This window comes from Schistocerca piceifrons, chromosome 10 (genome assembly GCF_021461385.2).
Source record: "Schistocerca piceifrons isolate TAMUIC-IGC-003096 chromosome 10, iqSchPice1.1, whole genome shotgun sequence".
Classification (NCBI taxonomy): Eukaryota; Metazoa; Arthropoda; class Insecta; order Orthoptera; family Acrididae; genus Schistocerca; species Schistocerca piceifrons.
In genome coordinates, this window is record NC_060147.1 from 46,077,453 (window position 1) to 46,103,057 (window position 25,605).

General features: G+C 40.4%; 1 protein-coding gene across 1 annotated transcript in view; it reads right to left on the reverse strand.

Moving 5' to 3' along the window:
• LOC124718865 (cyclin-dependent kinase 2-like) overlaps positions 1 to 25,605 on the reverse strand; it is a 44,114-nt gene that overhangs the window by 7,346 nt on the left and 11,163 nt on the right. The window contains exons 2-3 of the mRNA XM_047244499.1: positions 15,984 to 16,179; positions 2,459 to 2,731 (exon numbers count right to left, since the gene is read on the reverse strand). Coding sequence (XP_047100455.1) covers positions 2,459 to 2,731; positions 15,984 to 16,179 — 469 coding nt within the window. The remainder of the gene's footprint in view (positions 1 to 2,458; positions 2,732 to 15,983; positions 16,180 to 25,605) is intronic.

Below are 25,605 nucleotides of genomic sequence, written 5' to 3' on the forward strand. Positions count from 1 at the left end.
ACAACAGTCTAAACTAAAAGTCACCGATATGGTGGCATTAAAGTGACAGCTGCGACTGTCAAATATAAATGGAGGAAAGCCTGATTTGGCAAGTGAAAACCTCTATTTAAAAGTGTAAAATTACAACATTAATAAATTAAATCTGTATGAGCACAGGATTACGAACCAAAAAGGAGCTCATCAAACCATGGCAATATGTGGTGCGAAGGTAGGATAGCAATCATAGCTCTGAACCACATGGTAAACAACTACTGCTCTAGACAATGTATATGGTGAAGCAAGCCCAAAGCCCGCAAGATGCATAATATATTGACCTTCTGAATCCATCCCTTAGCATCCTTGCAAAGTTGGGTGCATGATGGTAGCCAAATGGCCTCTCTGTGGGAAATTGTAGCTCTGGTCTTCATGTTGCGGGGATTGTGAGGGGGGACTGAGAAGGGCTGCATATTGACATATCCCTTTCGAGGTTCCTCGACCAAATGAGCATGCGTCTGGGGATTTTGGGGTTGCTTGCCTACGACTGTGATTCGTGGCTGTGGGCAACTAACCATTTTTCACCCTGCATATTGCCATGGTTTAGCGAGTTCCTTTTTGGTTCCTAATCCGGCACCCACACATATTTCTTCTTACATTAATGTTTTATTTTCACACTTTTAACTTAAAGATTTTCATGTGCCATTTCAGGCTTTCCTATGTTTATATTTGACGACTACGGCTTTCACTTTAACACCATCATATCAATGGCTTTTAAATATGACTATGCAGTTTCCGCTGATTAGGGCAAATGTATCACTTTACTTCTCATCTTTAGCTTAGCTATCTCACTGATCAGTGCTACATAGGTTCACGAATAAAATTATGTAACAAGATTGTTATTACTAATTACAGATAATTTAAACATGCACTAATCGTGAGAAACACATCATTATTAATAAAACACCTGCAGCAGAAACTGTTCTCTATTTTTGGAACACTGAACCACTGTTGCTGCATCAGGCCAAAATGGAGTGGAGTACGCGTTCAGAAGCGTGTGGCTTAAGAGGAGCTCCCTGACCGTTATATCTCATTCTTTTTAAGTCCCTGTGCAGAGTCCTTGTGCTATCTGGACTTCGTCACTTTAGAATCACTGTCCAAACAGCTGACTCCTGTTGAAATATCCATGACAGTTTTGTTACTCACATGACATCAAAGTCCACATCCAAAGTCACTGAACTCACCTGATTGGCCCATTCTGATGGTACTAATTTTCCTCTACTAACCAAGTGATACTTTCCCGCCTCCTTTTATACTGGCACACCTGCTTCTCGACATATTTTGTTCAATTTCACATTACATAAAGGTCTCTATCGGTCCACTATGGCCAGGTGACATTGGCTTGTACATATTTCTCGATTAAAAAAACTTTACCAAAAGCTGTATATTTTGGGTTATTATATATATATATATATAAAATAACCCAAAATATACAGCTGTTGGTAAGGTTTTTTTAAACGAGAATTACATGAAGATGTCTGAATACCTCCGATCACACAGTGTACAAGCCATATGTCAGATACCAATACACTCTGGAAGAGCCAGAGGAGAGAAATTTGTTTCCTGGCTTGGAGAGAGGTGAATAGCCTTGGATATTGCTGCCTGTTGTTACAGCATGCGCACAGCGCACAGCTCAGGATAAGAGAATTGTGGTAGTCATTGTTGGTGTCACACTCACTTAAGAGAAATGTCGTTTCAAGGTTTTGATAAAAACAGAACCTACTCTTTTTTTTTTTCAATACTTTCTTTGGAAAAGTTTCAGTATCACATTGTTCCAACCAAATTTTGTACTTCAAAAATTTATTCTGCATGATCAATCTCAACATGCAAGTGATGGTAACCGAGTGAATGGTTTGCTGCTCGCAATGTAGATATGCAGCAATCGCCTACTGATGCCACTGATAGCAAATGTATGAAGATTATAATTTGGGTAAAATGGTAACTGAACTTTGAGACAACCATTTAAATAGTGTAACAACTACAGCATAGTTTTTGACATATTTTGCTATCAACAGACACTTGTGTGTAGATCATGTTCTTTTATTGTAAATGACAAATTTTCTTTATAATTAAAGTTTAATTTTGGTGTTATTCTTTTGTTTATGCTTTAATGATGTAGTAGTGGGCTAAAGTAAAATTCTTTGTTAGAGTATCAGTTCTTACCAGTCAAAAGCACAACATTTTAACTGGAAACTAAGACAATGAAAAATTCCCAGACTTCCAAAACATTCTCAGGATTTTCCTGGATGAAAAAATTCCCTACTTTTTCCCAGATTTCCCAGGCGTATACGCCCTGTGTGTACGATTTTCAAAATAATGCTGATGTCTACTAAAAATCCACACCAATGCCCACAGAAAAGCAAGAGACTTAATATTATTCTCTAAAACATCTCATTAGAACTGCCAAAAGAAAGATATATCTCACCATCTCGGCAAAGATGCAACCCAGACTCCAAACATCGACAGCTGTCGTGTAGAGCTTGCTGCCCAGCAGAATTTCTGGTGCGCGGTACCACAGGGTGACCACCTCGTGGGTGTACGTGTGCACAGGTATGCCGAACGCCCGCGCCAGTCCAAAGTCCGCCAGCTTGATGTAGCCATGCTGGTCTATCAGCAGGTTCTGAGGCTTCAGGTCCCTGTGAAGAACACAGCAGCCGTGGCAGTAGGCCAGGCCACTGAGCAGCTGGTGGGCATAGCTCTGCAAAAAGAGGTGCTACTCATGTAATAAAACATTACTTTTTTTCACAACTTCATCATATCACAATAAACACATCAATGGAAATTCACTTCAGACAACGTGGTAGTGTAAATAGCCACATACTGTGAAACTTCTAAAGACAGTTAATCAAGAATGGTGAGTATAAACCAAAATTGGTGCATGGTGCGCGCACACACACACACACACACACACACACACACACACACACACACACACACAGAGAGAGAGAGAGAGAGAGAGAGAGAATAGATCATGACTTCGTTGTTTTAACTATTGCTTCTACTGTCCAAGAGGAGTTGAAATTCTAACTTAGCATTTATAATTTTCAACTTGTGTCTGCATTTAAATGACCTAGATATGTATATACATGTTCTAAACAACATATGCATACAAAATTTTTACCTTAAAGTTTTTTCTCTTCTTTTCATTATTCACACTTTTACAAATTAACTAAACATTACACCGTAAAGGTTTAATTAAGAGTATGCAATTCCAGTGATGCCACACCTGGCATAAAAATAAATAAAAAACTTGTAGCATTACTCCTATTTCAGAAAATCTCCTTCAATAATTACAGGGGGTGTGTGTTGCAGTAAAGAATACAGCAGACAAAATTAGCCTTTCCCAAATTCAAGCGACCAACTTGTGTTAGCTACTTTCCTAACAAAATTTTCTGTCCTTAACACAAGAATGCTGTATTTATATACTGACAAGGAATGAAGTGAATAAAGGAGAAGCAAAAGAATTAATAAGTCTCAAATTCAGAAATTCTACACTACTACAATTTCACTTGAAAAAAAGGTATAAAATACACTGTTCAAAATTATCTAGTAAAATTCTGTAAACTGCAGACGGTGATCTACTAATTTATCTCATATTTGACGGGTATAAATACCTCATACTTTGTTTAGTATTCACTTTTCAATTATGTATAATACAGCAGAGACGAATCTCATTTTATCTACTCACTGATAATTTGGGAGTGCAAAAATGTGTGTTGTCTAGCATACATGTAGTTTTTTAAGTATTTGTTTACACTCTTAAATTTTCACTTGTGTCATCTGTATGTGGTGATTTCACATATAACTGCATATATATTAGTATAATAGAAGGAAACATTCCACGTGGGAAGAATTATATATAAAAACAAAGATGAGGTGACTTACCGAACGAAAGCGCTGGCAGGTCGATAGACACACAAACAAACACAAACATACACACAAAATTCAAGCTTTCGCAACAAACTGTTGCCTCATCAGGAACCATTCCCGATGTCCAGGCGGAGCTTCAAGGAATCCTCAGAACCTTAGGCCCCCTGCAAAACCTTTCACCTGACTCCATCAACCTCTTGACCCCACCGACACCCCGCACCCCTACCTTCTTCCTAAAATCCACAAACCCAATCATCCCGGCCGCCCCATTGTAGCTGGTTACCAAGCCCCCACAGAACGTATCTCTGCCTACATAGATCAACACCTTCAACCCATTACATGCAGTCTCCCATCCTTCATCAAAGACACCAACCACTTCCTTGAACGCCTGGAATCCTTACCCAATCTGTTACCCCCGGAAACCATCCTTGTAACCATTGATGCCACGTCCTTATACATAAATATTCCGCACGTCCAGGGCCTCGCTGCGATGGAGCATTTCCTTTCACGCCGATCACCTGCCACCCTACCTAAAACCTCTTTCCTCATTACCTTAGCCAGCTTCATCCTGACCCACAACTTCTTCACTTTTGAAGGCCAGACATACCAACAATTAAAGGGAACAGCCATGGGTACCAGGATGGCCCCCTCGTACGCCAACCTATTCATGGGTCGCTTAGAGGAAGCCTTCTTGGTTACCCAAGTCTGCCAACCCAAAGTTTGGTACAGATTTATTGATGACATCACAGTGAAGAACAACTCCAGAATTTCCTCACCAACCTCAACTCCTTTGGTTCTATCAGATTCACCTGGTCCTACTCCAAATCCCATGCCACTTTCCTTGACGTTGACCTCCACCTGTCCAATGGCCAACTTCACACGTCCGTCCACATCAAACCCACCAACAAGCAACAGTACCTCCATTATGACAGCTGCCACCCATTCCACATCAAACGGTCCCTTCCCTACAGCCTAGGTCTTCGTGGCAAACGAATCTGCTCCAGTCCGGAATCCCTGAACCATTACACCAACAACCTGAAAACAGCTTTCGCATCCCGCAACTACCCTCCCGACCTGGTAGAGAAGCAAATAACCAGAGCCACTTCCTCGTCCCCTCAAACCCAGAATCCCCCACAGAAGAACCACAAAAGTGCCCCACTTGTGACAGGATACTTTCCGGGACTGGACCAGACTCTGAATGTGGCTCTCCAGCAGGGATACGACTTCCTCAAATCCTGCCCTGAAATGAGATCCATCCTTCATGAAATCCTCCCCACTCCACCAAGAGTGTCTTTCCGCCGTCCACCTAACCTTCATAACCTCTTAGTTCATCCCTATGAAATCCTGTAACCCGGAAGGTGTACACGATCAAAGGCAGAGCCACGTGTGTGAAAGCACCCACGTGATTTACCAATTGACCTGCCTACACTGTGAAGCTTTCTATGTGGGAATGACCAGCAACAAACTGTCCATTCGCATGAATGGACACAGGCAGACAGTGTTTGTTGGTAATGAGGATCACCCTGTGGCTAAACATGCCTTGGTGCACAGCCAGCACATCTTGGCACAGTGTTACACCGTCCGGGTTATCTGGATACTTCCCACCAACACCAACCTATCCGAACTCCGGAGATGGGAACTTGCCCTTCAGTATATCCTCTCTTCTCGTCATCCGCCAGGCCTCAATCTCCGCTAATTTCAAGTTGCCGCCACTCATACCTCACCTGTCTTTCAACAACTTCTTTGCCTCTACACTTCTGCCTCGACTGACATCTCTGCCCAAACTCTTTGTCTTTAAATATGTCTGCTTGTGTCTGTATATGTGTGGATGGATATGTGCGTGTGTGCGAGTGTATACCTGTCCTTTTTCCCCCTAAGGTAAGTCTTTCCGCTCCCGGGATTGGAATGACTCCTTACCCTCTCCCATAAAACCCACTTCCTTTCGTCTTCCCCTCTCCTTCCCTCTTTCCTGATGAGGCAACTGTTTGTTGCGAAAGCTTGAATTTTGTGTGTCTATCGACCTGCCAGTGCTTTCGTTCCGTAAGTCACCTCATCTTTGTTTTTGCATATATATTAGAGACAATAAGAGTCCAGTGCCCATACATTAAGGTGTTTTAGCTCTTAAAAGTAATAAATTTTGCCAAAATATACTAATTTTAATAAATTTTGCTAAAATACAGAGATTTTGCATTTCATCACACTTTAAAATCTACTTAAAGCACGACACATTGGAGTAACAATTTTTTACTCTGTAAAACATTTCGCACCACTTATAGTGTAAGCAAATTTTCCATAGCTGTACTGACACCGAACTCTCTCATCGAAAGCATCTGGGAACCTCTAGGTAATGCAGGACTGACTGCTGCATGTCACGAGACAGAAACCCACCAGTGGGCAGTACTACATTTTCAGTGAACAAGCAGTAACAGCAGAGGAGAGCTCAGTAACTCTGAATGTAAATTATACTCCGTTCATCATAAGAATAAACCTGAGGCACACTCATGATGATTGGTCAGACGCCGTAGCAAACCTACACTGGAGGTGTTACGCTCTTGGAAGTAGGTCCTACTTCAGGGTGTATACGTGGACAAGGAAAAAAAATTCCCAGATTTTTCCCGGATATCCCGGTTAAAAATACACTTTCTCCCGGGCGAAAACACACTTTTTCTGTGTTAAGTGACAGTATACGTTCTCTCGGAACTGTAAAATTTATCAATCATTTAAATGGCTATGGTTTTATACAGCGGCACAGTAGAATACGAAACTCAGGGGGAAAAACCACGTTTTGGAAAGTTCTTTGATGTGCAGCAACAAATACGTTGCATATTTTTGTATTACGAAAGTATAAATTCGAATTGCACAAAAAACTGCATGTTACTTTCCGTAGCATTGAAATCGAGATTGCGATGCACTTTTGTAAGCCAGTCACAGCTCATGTCACGTGATTTCGCCAGCTGATGACAGCGGATATTCATAGCATAAGACGTGATGTAGTCAGCCAATAGCAACATCACTGTTAAGTAGCAAAAACACACAAACAGGAAAAGTTAATGGTTTAAATTAAAATACATAGTGTTGCTACAGGAAAAGCAAACATTTCATAGATAATATTTGTCGCGAAGATTAATACGCTACAAGAGAAACTAAGCTTTCACATATAACGTCGACTTCTTTTGCGTGTTTTACACTTTAAGACACATCACACAAATGTGCCAGTAAAATGTTTAATACCAACATAAACCTCTGATCTTCTGGGCTCGAAATTCTTCTAAATGGCTTGTCATCAAAGAGTTGATTTTTAAATGAGAGTCAAACGCTCTGCGATTTAAGAAATTCATCGTACATTCTCGCACATAGTTCATCATGCGCAAAAGGAAATTTATTTTGAAAATAACAATGTTCAAACCACTATTTGTAATACTTTCCCCGAGATCTGTTAGCAATAGATTTGTTCCAGCAGTTGCAAGAGAGTGCCACATAAGAGATGCCCCCGCGCTTGTGCAGCTGTGATGACGTAGGAAGCCCGTATGTTTGTATGTGTAATACATTAAAAGATCTTACACTATGTCATAAAAGCAACAACACATCAGACGATACTCCAAGAGTGTCGGAATTTCTTGAACCATACTGAAATGAATAATTCGTGTTAAAGTGCACATTCATATGTCCAGATTCCCAACGAAGTAGGCTTCGATCTAATATTAAGCTTTTCAGTGTGGTTTTCGAGATGTAAATTTTCTGTAACATCTCATGTTTGGTTCTTTATTATGGCATAAAGCCATACGTGCTAGAAGATGAAAACATGCACTTTAAATGCAGTGAACAGTTGAAACTAGCCAATAGTGGGGAATTAAACACTTCATTTGGAACAAGCTGGCTGCCTCAGCGGAAAAGATAAATAAAAGGCAAATTTCTTCAGCAAAGCGACAAAAATAACTTCTTTGTTCTACAAGACGATTAATGCTTGACTGTCAGAAAGGTGGAAATAAAATAGAATCAGGAACTAACAACATATTGTAGTCTTCCATAATTGCGTGAATCCGCTTCAGCGCCGGATATACGACATTTCGAACTGGGGCAATACTAGATGATGGTGCTAGCCTGGAAATGTACAACTTGCCCCTTCTACTGTAGCGATCTGGCCAAAAATTTTCTGTCAAAATTTCATTTTCTTGGATACACCGAGAAGATAATACGTAATCTTTCTTACCTGTTATTCTTGTTAGTCTTTTATTTCAACTCTGGTAGTCTGAAACTATGGACTTCTTATTATAACAACGCTAATCATTCGCATACCCAATCAATCACATAAACAAACGGCATTCACCCCGTTTGGCTTTATTCCGCTCAGCTCGTGTAGCCGCATCCCCTATTGTCTGCAGAAAATTTTATTTCTAGATGCGGCGAGGATTCCTCTGGCATGGACATCAAGTACACTACGCACGCATTCAAAAATCAACTTATGATTCATTCAGAAATCAACTTAGAATGTGTTCAAAAAGCAACAGGGATGCATTTGAAAATCATTTGAATAATCGATAGACTGACGTGCGCTAGATGCTTTGTGAAACAAGATTTTTCCCCCCTCAAGAATACGAATTTGCCTCCCTCACCACAGAAATTGCCACCCGGTTCAGATGCCCCGGTTTGCTACACAACCAACAGCGACATTTCTGCAGCCAGAAGCGGGAGGAGGTACTACTCATACGCGACTCAACTGCGCATGCGTAACTGCTTGCCTGAATCTAATGTAAATAGTTGTGATGTCATGCTCATAGGAGGTAATTTGTTGTCACGAAGCATTGCATAGTCTTCCTAAACCCTCTGATACATTTTGCTGTTGGCAAACGCTTGTATGAGCACTGTGTTTTTTTAATATAGCGCATTTCCTTTGCAATTTAAGTTTTATACTCTCGTTCATATTTTGTTGCTGCAGTGTTATTCTGCAGTAGCGGGATACAGTAACATCCTTTGTTAAAACTGAAAACTAAAACAATGAAAAATTCCTGGAATTCTAAACAATTCCTGGTTTTTTCCCCGTTTTCTCCCGGATGAAAAAATTCCCGGGTATGTCTCAGATCTCCCGGGTTGTATACACCCTGTACTTATGTATTAGATATATTATTACTAAGTTAAATGAAACTTTAAGACTTTCAAATGTATGAGGGCTGCCTTAACAAAAAACAAACCAACCTCCGATAGGCTACTAATAAAAGACAAGTTCATAGAAAACAATTATTTTATTACCAAAAGTTTTGTACACTTATGGTTACTTTTCAACATAATCACCAAAAAGATTGAGACATTTATCGTACCTGTGGATAAGCTCTTCAAAAAATGTTGCCGCCAATTATGGCAAATGAGCATTGATGTTGTTTTGAAAATCTTCAATGGTTTGAAAGTGCCACCCTCCTAGCCATGTCTTCAGTTCAGGGGAAAGGTGAAAGTCACTGGGTGCCAGGTCAGGAGTGTACAGCGGATGATCGAAAATGTCCCATTGAATTTGTCAAGGAGCTGTTGGGTTGTGCCAGCAGTGTGTGGACGAGCGTGGTCATGGAGCACCATGATTTCTGAAGTCAGCATTCCTCTTTTGTTGTTTTGAATAGCTCTCCGCAAACATACAGTTTCACAATAAGCATGGTAGCCATAACCCTTCTGTTGTTGAATGTTTGATTGTTTAGGTTTGTTTGGTGAATTTGGATGCATCCATTGTTGTGGTTGTCGTTTTGTTTCCGGTGGATTGTACTGGATCCAAGTTTCGTCTCCAGTAACAACTGATTTCAGAAAGTTCTCTCCTTCATTGTGATAACAGCCAAGGAAATTCAAAGCTGACACCATTCGGTGACGTTTGTGGCCGTATATCAATATTTTTGGAACCCAACGAGCACAAAGCTTTTGGTAGCCTAAGTGTTCAGTAATGATATAGTGTGCGATAGAGCCTAAAACTTTCAGAATTTCCATAGATAAAGCAGTTATAGTGAACATACGATTTTCTTTAACCGTTCTGTCAACTCTTTCAACAAGGTCAGCTGTAACGATAGACTTGCGTCCTTGGCCCCTTCATCAAGCATGTCATTTCGGCCATCTTTAAACTTTCAGCACAACTCACTGTCAGTCATGAAGATATCACCGTGCACTCAGCTCATTCACCGATGAATTTCTGCTGCACTATTCCCTTCTGCTTGCAGAAACCGAATTACACTTTGAAATTCACACTTGGCAGGAGCAACGATGATGGCAGCCACGTAAACGTGGCTGCAGTGCAATGCAGAGTGACGTCCTGAGGTTAGCAATGACAGAGTGTGTAGTGAGAGTGTTGCACAGCAGCCTACAGCACATGTCCACTTTCTGCCGCTTGTGTAGGTTCTATACTAAGTGATCGGAGGTTGGGGGAGGGGTATTACGAGCCATCAACATTTTTCTTAATAGTGCTTTAGCTATGCATTTTTATTTCAAAAATCGTGCACAGTCACAGCATCTGCACTGCTTGTCGCGCTGTTAATACGGCAATATGAAAATGTCTGAGGCTGCTTACTGTTCCGTAATGAAATGCGTATGGAACACAGTTAAAAGGTGCAGAGAAATAGGTTGATCTTAAGGTATGTCATAAATATACAGATAATCGGCTTTGAAGTTTTTCTATGGATTGTGTTAGATACAGTTGTTCACAACTGCACATTCGAGATATAGTGGAAGTGGTAGCATAGTAGCTTGTGGCATTTTAGGGTTCACTGGTTGAAGCCTCAATGTGTCAATTTTTTTTTCAATTTGAAACACCTACATCTCGTGAAACTTCCTGGCAGATTAAAACTGTGTGCCCGACCGAGACTCGAACTCGGGACCTTTGCCTTTCGCGGGCAAGTGCTCTACCATCTGAGCTACCGAAGCATGACTCATGCCCGGTACTCACAGCTTTACTTCTGCCAGTATCTCGTCTCCTACCTTCCAAACTTTCTACCTACATCTCGTAATTGTAAAATTAATCATCATTTTTTATGAATAATGCATATCTTGTTTTTAATTACATACTGCATGTGAAATTCCTGTTTTCATTTCAAATATAAATTCTCAATTATCTATATTTTATGAAATATTGTTAATAAAGGTTGTTTAAAATCACAGTATCAAGCACGTCATACAAATGCTGCACTTTTACATTTGCCACACTACCATTACAATACAAACCTAACGGAACTGATCCAGAGGCAAGTTGCGGAATTTGGCCTGAGAAAGAACAAGACCGTTAAGCTGTCAGACATACCGGAATTAACGCACACAGCTTTTTCATATCACTGCCGAATGCTGGTGGGCTACAGAATGGCAAGTCATAAAAGAAGAGGAGAAAATGCAGTGCCTGGGTGGCTTCATGGATTCTGTTGTTGATCCACTCATTATCAACATAGCAGATAGCAGTTTGCGAACTGAAATGTATTTCTCGGATTCAGGTAAGAAAAGAGGTAAGAGATTACCAGATGACTGACTTAACTAATATCTTAAGTGACTTAACGAGAGAATTTTATGCTTTCCATCCGGTCACCTAAGTGCACAGCAGTGTTTGATTTTTGCCGAATATTATTTCACTCTCTTTAAAAATTAAATGACATACGAAGCCATATTGTTTTTTGCCATCTCTTTTTACGTCTGAACTGCAACTGCTCACATCATTGAAGGTTATTTGGACCACTGGTTGGCCAGTGCAGTGCAAGACTAATGCGCCGGTAGAACTGTTGTCCCACACATTCTCGCTTTGTCTATGTGCGTGTAACACTGCATAAATTGTATCCTAATGATCGTACTTGACTGTACTGGTCACAACTTGGCTTCTGCTCCACGTGAAACGAAACCCAACGAGATTCAAGCAAATGCAGAAGACTACATGGTGTAATGTTTACATCAGATTTATTCTTATGATGAACTGAGTATAGTGACTGGATGTCACCTGAGTAACTAATCCATCGGGGACATTTCAATCCTTCTGAAGCTTTCCAAATGTGAAATGGAAACTTGAAGGAACAATCACAGCAAAACCGAGACCTGGCAGATCTTACGTACTGTCAGAGGCCATCGAGTATTGTTCAGGATGGCCGGCGGAGGAGGGGGGGAGAAAAAAGCACAAAATCGGCAAAAGGAACCACTCATGAGTTCCGAACTGTTACGAGCATTCCAGCTGGCACAATGACTTTGCACAGAATGAGGTACAATGGATACACAGTTCTTCTAAGCCATACATTTCTGGGCCAATGCTAAATGACACTTTAAGTGACAAAGAGTAACACCACTGGTTAGCAGAGAACTGGAAATGAGTGATTTGGAGTGATGATTCACTTTATGCCCTGTGGTAACTTGATGGAAGGATTTAGGCTTGGGTTTGACAAATGGTCGGAGAATGTTACGTGCCAACATGTGTAGTGCCAACAGTGAAATACAGAGGTAGTGCTGGCGTTATGGCATGGCTGTGTTTTTTTGCGGTTAGGATATAGTCACCTTATCGTACATTAGAAATTTCTGAGTGCACAATGATACTGACACTTTTTGCAGAATTATGTAATGCGCCAAGTAAGGAAGTTACTGAAATAGACTAGTCTGCCTGAAGTCCCGAACTGAACCCAACTATAACTCTGGTTGGCGTTACACAATACCATACACAATCTGCAGAAAATCCAGCATGTGCAGTCCAGGGGTCACATACCAATATAAATTTCTGGATTGCAGACGTCTACAAGATTACCGTGGATCAGCACCACATATTATTCTTACGACATGTTTCTCACCAATGCAGAGTCAAAGATGAGTTACCTCAGAACATTGTCCCACATGACATTATTGAATGAAAATATGCAAAATATGTCAACTGATTTGCTTATACCCAAGTTTTGCATTGATACTCGCAAGTGCAAATGAAGCTGAACTAAGTTGTGTTAATAGTTCCAAAATGTACTTTTCCCAGTTTAAATTCCACCTTATTTTCTCACCATGTGTTTCACTTATCGTTGGCTGTAGTACCCCCAGATGTGCAAAAAGTGTATATGTCGTGTACCTTAAAAATGGTAAGTGAGACCATCTGCAGAAAACCAGTACACGATATTTTTTACAAATTGTTTACCGTTTCTACTGTTGTTGTATGTATGCTTGGATTGATTACAATGCTAGTGCTTTAAGGCAGGTTATTTCCTGCTCTACCAACTACAAAAAACTTCAGTGCGCCTCTCACCTCTTGGGGTGTTGGGGAAGAGGGGCATGCAGGGGGTCGGGTGGGTTGGGGGGGAGAATTCAAGTTTGGTCTTCATTAGGGCATTTATATTGTTTTTTTTTTTTTTTTTTTTTTTTTTTAAGTTTCTGGGATTCTTCACGGCTCAACAGCTTACTCATTGCTTGTGACAAGATTTCAGCATTTCTGTCATTACTTGAGCCATTACTCCTGCTTATCTTTCAGTATTAACATAGGGCACTGCATTTTTGTAGTCTTCCAAAGATTTGGTAAGTAGCCTTTGGAACTGGTATTGTGACGGCTTTCTTGCTGATAATTCTCTATTGATTTGCCTGATAATTTGGATTAACTTTCTCTTATATTTTGAGGTTGGCGGCACTTTCTTCTGCTTTTTGTTGCAATTTTGCCCATGCATACAGTCTTGCTGCATCAATCTCATAACACCTGTAAGTCTACTGGGCATACAACAATATTATGAAAACGAGATGCCGAGTCACAGATAGACACAACAAAAAGACTGTCACAAAATAAGTTTTCGGTCAACAAGGCCTTTGTCAAAAATAGAGCCCCCCCCCCTCTCTCTCTCTCTCACACACACACACACACACACACACACACACACACACACAAAAGTGCGGGTGACCACTGTCTCTGGCAGCTGAAACCAGACTGAGCAGCAGCAGCAGAGCACGATGGGAGAGGCAACTGGGTGGGGGTAACAAGGCAGCTGGGGGAACAGTATAGGGGTGGGGTGGGGAACAGTGAAGTGCTGCTGGGGAGCGTGCGGGGATAAGGTGGAGAGAGGGTAGTGTAGCTAGGTACAGTCGAGAGGTTAGGCGGAGGGTGGGGCAGAGAGGGTAGTGGAAAAGGAGAGAAGTAAAAAGACTGGGTGCATTGGTGGAATAGAGGGCCGTGTAGTGTTGGATGGGAACAGGGAAGGGGCTAGACAGGCTAGAACGACGACTAACTAAGGCCGAGGCCAGGAGGGTTACGAGAACGTAGGATATATTACAGGGAGAGTTCCCACCTGCACAATTCAGCAAAGCTGGTGGTGGGAAGCATCCACATAGCATAGGCTGTGCAGCAGTCACTGAAATTAAGAACGCTGTGTTTGAGCCACCTCATCCCTGCACGCTCACCTGCAGTACTTCACTGGTCCCCAACCCAGCCTCCTCCTTACTCCCACCCAATTGCCTCTTCCAGCAGGCACTGCTGCTGCTGCTGGTAGTCTGGCTTCAGCTGCCAGAGACAGTGGTCGCATGAGCTTTAGTGTGTGTGTGTGTGTGTGTGTGTGTGTGTGGGGGGGGGGGGGGGGAGGTAGGTCTACTTTTGACAAGGGCCTTGTTGGCAAAAGCTTATTTTGTGACAGTCTTTTTGTTGTGCCTATCTGCGACTCAGCACCTCCTTTTCATAATATTGTTGTATGCCCAGTAGACTTACAGCTGTTGAGATCGATGCAAGACTTAATGCATGGGCAAAATTGCAACAAAAAGCAGAAGAAAGTGCCACCAACCTCAAAAAATACTAGAATGTTAATCTAAATTATCAGGCAAATCAACAGAGAATTATCAGCAAGATACAATCAACTCCAAAGAAAGCTGTCACAATACCAGTTCCAAAGATTATTTACCAAACCTTTGGAAGACAACTACAAAAATACAGCAACAACAACAGCACGGTCCAGTTGTTTCTTGGCCACAGTTTGTCGGAGGCCATTCATGTAGACAAGACAGTTTGTTGGTTGTCATGCCCACATAGAATGCAGCACAGTGGTTGCAGCTTAGCTTGTAGATCACATGCCTGGTTTCACAAATAGCCCTGCTTTTGATGGGATGGGTGATGTTTGTGACCAGATTGGAGCATGTGGTGGTGGAATGTAACAATATTCTGCATAGGATAGTTCTTACTCATCATATAGCAGAGATGCCGAGTCACAGATAGGCACAACAAAAAGACTGTCACAAAATATACTTTTTGCCAGCAAGGCCTACTGGCCATATCTTTAACATGGGTTTAAAGGGGGCTACAATTTCAGCTTTTTTGACAACTGGCATTAGTTGTTCTAAATTGTCTGTTAATTTTCTATTTGTAATTACTTGTTTTAAGCATGAATTTAACTTTGATTATGTTTTGATTTGAACACATATTTCTCATAGTACATTAACATTGCAGATTTCATTGTGAAATGTTTTGGTACACTTCTATTATGCAAAATTACATTACTTACATTTAGGTGTGGCTTGAAACATTTCCAGTATAAGAAAATTAACTTACTGCTACTTTTAAACATTTATTGTAGTTTTATATGGGGTAATGAATGGTGCTAAAATTAAAGTCAGGTGATGCTGAGGGAATGAGAGTGAAAAACCATATGCAGAAAGTAGTTGTGTGCAGAAAAATAACTTGCGGTGGCAGAATGAAGGAAGATATAAAATACAGACTAGCAAACACAGGAGCATCTTTTCTAAAAGTATTTGCCGGGAAAGTAGGAATACATGAAAGTGGAACATGGGTGAAAAAAAGAAATACAGTTCTGCACAAGAATGCCGAAGATTGGTTTAGTAACCGATAATGGGATCTGTTGATCCGAAACATCCTCGGGAATCACAGATTAGTTAAATTAGAGATGGAAGGCAGTGTTGAGGGTACAATTTTAACGGGAGAACAAAGCTCAACTACAATAAGAAGACTCAAATGGATGGATATTGCACTAGTTATACAGCGATGAGAGGCTTGACAGTGTAGCTAAGCATGGAGGGCTGTATAAAAGACATCTTTAAACTGCAGACCGCACTAACAATTTGTTTTACAAAGAAATCAATTACAAGTAAGAATCATCTCTCGTCTAAATTACAATTTTCTTTACACGTACCTTAACAAGATCCAACGGAAGTGGGTCAGTGATGTTGTCAAGAAATTTCTTGAGATCCTGCTGTAGGAACTCGAACACGAGGTAAAGTTTCGCTTCCGAAACCACCACATCCAAAAGAGAAACGACATTCTGGTGCTTGAGTCCTTTCAAGAGTGAAATCTCACGTAATGCTGTTGATGGAACTCCTTCAGTTTCTCTGTGTAGAAGAAACCTGTCATGTACTACAAAAACACACTACTCGTTGTTGCTTACTTACACATGGTGGATAAGCAAATTTAACCTCTTGTCTTATTAATTTTAAATCTGAGCCTCTCAGTTCTTTTTACTAATCAATCCCAATCAAAAAACAAATAACATGTTACAATTTTTAATGAATAAGCAAAAAGAAGCAAATGTCCAGTAATATACATGGTGCGGCAAATAAAAGGGCCCAGAACCGTCGATACAAAGGGGTGTGAATGTATGCATATAACCACACTCCACGACGCGCACACCACATGTACGCCTGCCGCGTGATCCATGCCAGTTGGGAGCGTAGTGCAGGCTATGTCAGTGTGAGTGGAGCAGTGCAAAAGGGACAATGGTACTCACAGTGGAGCAAGGTGGTGTTCGTTGTGGAAATGGTGCGGTCAGTGGTTTGCTAAAAAGTTTAATATCGGCAAAGTGTCAGCAAATAGTGCGGCGCAACACTTAGTCCAAAAATGGCATCAGGCAAGATATGTTCTGAACAAGTCAAGAAACATCCAAAAAAATTGCCTGCACACAGCAAAATGTGGCTGCAGTTCGCAAGAAAATGCTTCAGAGTCCTACCAAATCAAACAGATACCTGTTGCAAGATACCAGCATATCACTTCGATCACGTGGACAAATAATCTGCTGGGCCAGCACATGCATCCCTACCGTGTCTGTTGTTCATGCACTAAAACCAGATTCTCCTCAGCATCTCCACTTTTGTGAATGGCTGTTCACTGAGATAACAATGAATGGCTTGGACACAGATCTGTTCTTTATGTCTGATGTAGCACGATCTCACCTGAGTGGTTATGTCAACCCTCAGAATCACAGGTTCTGGGCAGCAGAGAATCTGCATAACTAACCACTGCAAGATCACATGTTTGGGGTTTGCTGTGCAGTGTCTGCATGTCGCATTACTGGTCCCATCTTTTGTCAGACACTGACTTTGGTGCCAACATTTTGAAACCGGTTGTTGCAGCATTAACACAAACCTTGGAGCACATTTACACAATCTTCAGCCTACCGGAGTCGTTAGCAGAGGTCAGCCTGGTTGCGGCTCTAGCTTGCCACCCAGGTCACATGATGTATCAGTGAGTGATTACTTTCGTTGGGGAGCCCTCAGGTGTCAGGTATATTGCAACAACCCACCTAGTCTTCAAGAAGTGCCAAAAGAACATTTCAGATGGGACTGCAACAATTCCAGCAGTCAAGCTTCAGCCCGCCTTCAGCAACTTGCTGACCAGGGCCCAAAAATGCCAAGAGAAGAATGGTGGTCACTTTCAACATTTGCTATAGTCAAGGTAATACTTTATTTCCTTCCTCTACTGTGTTTGTTTGTACCCTGGAACTCTGTTCTCCAGACCACTTATTTGTCCTCAGTCTGCGTTATACATTTCCTCAGAATTCACCCTCAATATTTCATAATGTGGGCATTTTGAGCAATTCAAAATCTCCTATATTTTTAGTGTAGCAGAATTTGCACAGTTATAGCAATGAAAAAGGGTAAATATATCTTAAACCATTCAAGGAAACCTAATACTTCCAATCGATTGTACAAAACTATTCTGTGGTGTAAACAGGTGGAATGTTTGGTTGCTGGCAGTAAAGAGAATGAATAATTTCTTGAAGACTGCCAGTATCTCAAAATCTGAAGTTAATAACAGTGCAGCAGGTTGGGATATAAAATAATATTTTGCCATCAAGCTGTATTTCAAACTCACTTTACACAAGGGACTTTCTGATAAATTGACTACCCATGGGTGAGCGTAATGTGCTTACATGTAAATCAGCTGCCAACCATGTCTCAAGTGGGACAGTCATGTCAATAATCAACTGACTGTGCCAAGTGTGGAGTTCCGTATCTCGAGTACGGAGCAGACACTGCAGTTGCAGGAACAGGGGGTGGTGGTGCCATCCGCTAACATCGCAGATTAACCTCTACTGGCCTGGCTCACTCCTGTCATAGTAATGGATTTTGTGCTTTCGCGTGTTCATATTCTTTGTCATTTCCTGTTTCCTATGACACAGAGCACAGGTGGCACAAGGGCCCAGGATTTTTCCTAACAGTGATCAACAAGAGCAATGAAATATCTGAAAGCACAGAGGCACCCCTTAGGTTTTACAAAACAAGGAAAAGAAGAAGCCTGGACAAAGTGTAAATAAGAACATAGATAAATGTTTTAGTGAAAATTGGTTAAACTGTAAAAAGGATATATCTAACAATAAAAAAACCATGACATTATTGTTGTGACTCGCCAATCTTTCAAAGTGCTGCCGCGCAGTTACGTGCGTCCTCTACATGCGGCGCTCTGTCTGCCAGCCATGCAGCAGCAGCAGCGCCACGTAAGCGGCCAGCCAGCCAGCCAATGGGTGCTAGACTTGGACTCAGTTATATTTGACCGTTAAAGTGTACACACATCTTACTCTGTTTACTTGATCTGTGACTTTCACATATTGCGTCTTCCTTGAAATATATTTGTTCAACTTGAAGTTATAACAATTACTCAACACTCACAAAGAAAACAAAATACAAAGGATGAAGTAAAAAGGTGTTATTTACTGATATTTTCTGGAGCAGATAAATGTATCCATTTTGAAATGTTTGGACAATATTTTCCCCCCTTCCCTCAGTTCCACACAACCTTAGTCAAGAGTAGCCATTATGAATTTTGCAACTGCCTATGTTTTGTTACTATTATATTATGTAAAAAGGAGGGTTCCTCATAACCAAGTTTTCACCATTCAGGTACTACAGTGCACAGGGGACAATTCTCACAACACATGCAATTTTGGCATGGATATGCAAATGAAAACACGAGAGCTGAGTCAGTACAGGAACAAAACATCAACAGCTTTGCAGAGGACTCACCTGCCACAAGCAGATGATTGAGACAAGGCAGTCAATCGTGTCAAAGAGGCTTTGAAAGAATGATTTTATTATTATTGGCTACCTCTTCACAGTCCTTCATCCATCCATGGATGGATGTGTGTGTGTGTGTGTGTGTGTGTGTGTGTGTGTGTGTGTGTGTGTGTGTGTGTGTGTGTTTGTTTGTGTGTGCGAGTGTATACCCCTTCTTTCCCCCTAAGGTGGGTCTTTCCGCTCCCGAGATTGGAGTGACTCCTTGCCCTCTCCCTTAAAACCCACATCCTTTCGTCTTTCCCTCTCCTTCCCTCTTTCCTGATGAGGCAACAGTTTGCTGCAAAAGCTTGAATTTCATGTGTATGTTTGTGAGTCTATCGACCTGCCAGAACTTTCGTTCGGTAAGTCACATCATCTGTGTTTTTAGATGCAGTAGTTTATAGTTAGACAATACATCAGGGCTCTTGCGTGCATCAATATTTTTAAAATTTTAAACAATAAACCTTTGACCCTCATTCCATGCTTAATGCAAACTGTTACAGTTGCATATTCACAAAAGCTAAACAAAAAATATATATTCAAGGATAAATGTCACTACATCATAATGTAGTACAATAGGTTCAGAATAGTACCACATTTCAAAAGATACAAAATCTTAAGATAAATGCAAACATAAATGAAAAATACTTGAAATCAATTACACATCTTCAGTAATTTAAGCAAATTTATTTAAATGTTTTTAAGCCACCCAGCTCAATTAATTCCCCACCTTCCAATGTGTGGTCAATTGTAACTAGTAATTACGGAAAAGTCAGCCCACAGTATTTTAGATTTCTACACATCATAAAAGATATAGCTAAGTATAATCATTACAAAATAACTACTTCTGCTCACAACCTGTATAACAAATATATGGGCACTGTATTGCAGAAATATGATTAAACAGTTACAGTTTTTGTTAAGGGTGGTTCAAATTATTGCTAAATGGGTCTGCATCTACATCTATACCCTGCAAACCTTTGTGAAGTGGCACGGCTCAATGGATTACTATAGGTCGCAACAATTACAGCATAAAGCAAATACAAGGTTTTAAGTCAAATAAAAACAAAGACTAGTAAAGAAGTACGAATGTAAATGATTCACGAAGAGGTAATCTCGGAATGTGTAAGTGCATCCCAAAAACCACAAATGAAATGAAATTAACTACAAAAATGGTAAAAATGTTGATGTTTCATCAAGTAAATTAATCAAACCATGATACAGCAGCGAGAAGGGTATGTTGAATCTACCGATACTGAACATCAGCTTTGACTTGTGGCTTAATGATGTGCAATTAGTTATTAAGAGCACCTGTGTGCTTTATGTCGCAAACCATTTTCAAGAATCAGTCACATTGCTTCATCCACATTCTAAATGGTTTCAGTAATGTAAAAGTTATGATATTCATGCATATTGACACTACCCTACTTATAGCCAGCCTAAACAAAATCTGTTGGCATTAGTAAGGAACTAATTATTTTAGTATATTAGTCAGTGGTTTTTTAAACCATGTCCTAATGCTGTGACAAACAGTCAATGAACTTGGTGAAAGTGGAAATTGTTTACTGTGAACATACTTTTGAGTTCCATCTGAGGACACATGGTGGAGCTCCCGAGTAGCCTTATGGAAGGTAGCATGCAGGAATGTATTGAGAAACGGAGAGAATAAATTCACATGTGGGTGGATTCAAATGGGGGCTCACTTCAAAGGTAGGCACTAACAAAGTATTGAAGTATAAATTTGCAGCATATCTAGCTCTAATAGCAAACAACTCGAAGGTAATGCAAACAACCACATTTAATGTTATCTACAGAGACCCCTCTCCAGTTCATAGCTAACTTTTCCCTCTGTTAAAGGGACATGTTGCTATTAGTCCAAGAGAGCACAAAGATGGTCCTGTTGGATGATGATGATGTGCTCTAACAGAGAGGACATCACAGGGTGGACCTCTTCGATTTTCTTTGTCCTTAGAAGAGGATTTGAAACTCACTATTCAGACATCAATTTACTAAAGCAATATGACAACATTTTTTAATGTAAATAAATAAGCTTGCGCCTTGGGGAGAAGGAGCACAAAACTTTTCTAATTAGTGAACATCATCAGTTGCCAAGTGTGTGCTGTAGAATTCTTGTAATCGTAAAGTCACCATTTCAAATATTTAATTAGTGCCAGTCATTTTTTTCAAAAATCTTGTTATATTAATACAGATTCAACAATATTACTGATGTATATAATTTTTCTCAGTCATGAACAATGACTTTTTTGCGGTTGTATGCGGTTGACTCACTTTCACCTCTCTAGCACTTCCGCGTAACACTGTGCATTTGAGGTTTTCCCTGGGGGTACAAACTCCTTGTGGATGTTGCCATGGTGATAAAAAAAACCCAGAAGCACAGTTTTTACCTGGGACTTCCTCATCTGAGCCTTCTTTGGGAGAGGATAAGTTTTTATGTGCCATTTGAAATTTGGTGAGGCCACTCTGGAAGTGTCAGGTTTTGTCTCCAGTAACCATTTTATTGCAAAAATGTGGGTTTTCTTGATCACATCTCAGGATTTTCGTTGAAACTGCACACAATTTGTTTTCTGTTCATCAGTCAAGGATCTGGACACGAACTACGCAAATTTTCCCCACCACCAAAACATCAGTATTGACGGTTTGAGTGGTTCTGTAAGAAAGGCTTAACTGCTCACTCATCAGGCTGATTGATAACCAATGATCTGAGTCCACAAGTTGTTGAACTTTTGTCACATTTTTGTTGATCCTTAATGTTGACAGGCGACCAGTGCGTTGGTTATGTGTGACAAGCTCTCTTCCCTCCCAGAACAACTTGTGCAACTCAAAAACAACTGAGCAGTTCAGGGCAGCATCCCCACAGGCCTGCTTGAGCACACTGAAAGTTTTCGTGGCAGTTTTTTAAGTCTGAAGTAAAACTGCATGGCGCAGCACTGCTCGAGATTCCGTTCTATTCTGCACGTGACTACACTGCTTCACAGAGGTTAAATAGAAAGAGCGTGCTCACCCTCCACAGACCCGCACACGACTGCAAAGGGTCGCATTCTGTTCACAAATGACGCCCCCACCCCTAACCAGGCCAAGCCAGTCTCCCCCTACCTCCCACAACAATTTGAAAATCAGTCCTACAACTTCATGGTCACACATTTTACAAAACTTATATCACACAACTTTAGGAACTGATGTCCAGAAACTCAACTTCAAATCCTTGGGAGGGGGGGGGGGGGGGGGGGGGATATCGGAGAAAGCCCTATGTAAGGCCTCCTTGTAAATGCAAAGCTAGGTTCTAATCTTTATGTAACTGGAAGCAATTAACTTTATTCAGAAACCAGTCACAGGGTTAATTTCTGGCGAAACTTTTCCATCAACTCCCACTCCAAGCCCAACCTGGCTGTCGGGGGTCTCTGAACACAAACAGAAGTGCAAGGACACATAGTCAGGTGCCCAAACAAAAGCTTTCGTTTAACATGCTGCTGAAGACGGGAGAACAGTACAACCAAAATCTCACAGAACACGGAAGACACCATCAACTCGGTTGCCTAACAATATTTCAAAATTTCTGTAGTAGTTCGCTGCATCAACTATTTTCCTTCCAACGTAGGATAAAATACTTCAGAACTGTCAAGTGAAATGCACAAGCAGGTAACATGTCAGGTCATGGAACAGCTGCTTACCACAAACTTGCACTCTTTCCCAGTATTAGTTTCTTTTTCTATGGTGTTAACACCTCTACAGGAGCTACACTTATAGCAAATCTGAAGGCTCTGTAGCGTAGTGAAATCGAGTTACAACTTACGGCGGATCTCGGATGAAGAGGTTAATATGGCAAAAGACATAAGCACTACAAAAAGCAGGTAGCAGTAACAGGTAGAGACGAGAATTAAGAAACAAAAGTGCAGAGTAAGTCAAATTGATAAAACAACTAAAATATCCAGTAGAATGTTAATTAATCAATCGTTTAAACAGTTTCAGCATTCTTTTCTATTATAGCAGCCACACACCATTATTAGCATTTGTCATAACCATTCCTAGTTACAACAGCCACGTGCCGTTAGCCAGATGCGTCCCACGAAGTTCTGCAGCTCGCCGTGTCAGAGGCGCACCTTGTCGACTGTGCGGTCCCGAGCTAAGCTGAATCATGTGGTGCTACGACTCGTATACGTTGCAGCACAGACACCACAGAATTCAACTTGTGCTAGGGACCCCTGTCCACATGGCAGTTAGTAATCGCCTCTGCTCACAAAGCAGCGGTCATGCGGTTAGTCCGAAGGGAAAGGTCCGTCCAGTTTTAGTTAAGTGGCCTCCTGCTGTCGACCTGCAACGCTCAGCAACAGCTACTGCTTAACAGCTGTGGTTATGTGGAATGTCAAACATTGGGAGGTGAAGGTAAAGATGTGCCGTGGCAGCCAGGAAAACGGAATTAGTAAAAACTCAATAGAACATAATGTAATTGTATAGAAAAAAAAACCTTCTCTCAAAGAGGCCACAGGAGAACACACACAGAGAGCCAGTGGCTACAAAAGCTTGCACATATAAAACTTGCTGCCTCTTTGTGAGTAGATTTTTTATCTATCCAATTATATTATACTGTCAAAAACTAAATAAACTCAACAGAACAGTATACACGAAAGTACAAACTTATACGCCTAGCGCGACTGAGGAATACAGAAAGTTAACTGAAAAGCAAGAATTATATTGACACATATTCACTCAACATTTTCAAATTTGTCAATCATTGTGTTGTCCCGATAAGAATAAATATTTTTAGGTTCAAGTAAATAATATCAATAAAGCAGAAAAGATCAACACCATGTTAAGGTATTTATGAGCTTATAAATACTGTATAAATGTTGTTCAGCTACTCTCCTTAAAACCTAAAAGGAAATAAATACCACAACCAGGGTTAAAAACGTCGATATTCGATAAATGAGCAATGAGGCACACTGGGTACTAATAACTATACTTTTACCTGTAAGTGACACTAGAATGAAATTTCTTGCTTGTGGCCAGAAGACATGGAATTTCAGTTATCTGGAGGGGGTAGGGTGAGACGAATAAAAATGTTAAGAGTGCTATGTGTTGTGACCCAGCATAAGCATATGGTATTCAATACTGTAATTGCAAAACTTGACACCATGCACATCTGGAATTCACAAGACACTACAAACACACATGAAGTTTTTCTAAATGGAACAAATACGCAATAATTTTGTATCCTTCAATCATGTACCTCTAAAATAGTTTCTAAGCGGTCAAAGATATCCATCAAATACAAAACTGTCACAAATTCACTACCCGAGGTGTAAAAGGGGAGTAAGTTCAATTCCTGTAATTTCAATTTTAGTCCTTATTTCTAAGACCCATAAACTGTTTCATTTGCAGATGAAAGGCTAGTATGTTCTAGCACATGGCTGATTTAGGCAGTCTTAGATGGGCACGCACCAGTCTAATACTGTCTACATTAGCTGTGTTCTACAGCATGACTGGTACCTTCCTTCCACAAATGAATGGTCTTACAAATACGGTCTAAACCTGAAATTGTAGAAACTGTCCATATGTCTCAGATGCGCAACTTATATGGACCATTCCACCAAAAGTGAAACGACACTAAGTTTTCCCCCCTTAATTCTTGATTTTGTAAACAAAATTGTTGCCACAGAGTTGCCTACACTGTATAACACACATGAAACACTGGAATTTTATTACAATTCTGGATGCAAATCTAGGTATCTGCTAATAGGAAAGCAAGCTCTTAAACAATTGTTTCATAATATAAGTTTTCAAAGACAGTTGCTATTAATTTTCTGCGACTGAACTTTTAAATTCTTTCATGCTTCTATTAGTAACATGTAAAACTTAAATGTTTTGCTGTAATGCAAACACACTTTTTAATGAAAATAAAAAATGTATGTTTAACTGTCCCCCCACAAACACAATAAAATAAATAAGTTTGTATTATTACAAAAGTTAATAATATTCTCAATGAAAGTACATTTTATGAGTAGGAAATATAAGGGAAAATTATGCAATATGCAAATAGCCTGCAACTTAAAACTTTAGCCTTCAATTTTTTTAAAATCATTGTCACGTTCTGTCACAGCTTAAAGCCAAAGTTCGAAGACAATCTGAAAAAGGTTTATTTTTGCTGAATTTTAATGAACTTCCAAGTTACTATTTTAATAAACTTGAAAAAATTACATAAATGAGAGGAAGTTATTTGTTTTATATCTTACCTAATGTCTGATATTTATTAGGTTACATACTTTATCAATATTTCTTCGATCCGGAAAGACAATGATGTGGTTGGCAGCAGCAGTGGTGGTGGTAGTGACAGTACATTCAGGACACCCAACACCAAGATCAGCGCCCCTACTCAACTAACTGGTATGAATGCGATTTTGCTGTGTGGAAAATATACTACAGGAGCCAAGTGATAACATCAACACAAGCAAGCACACCTCACAAACACATGAC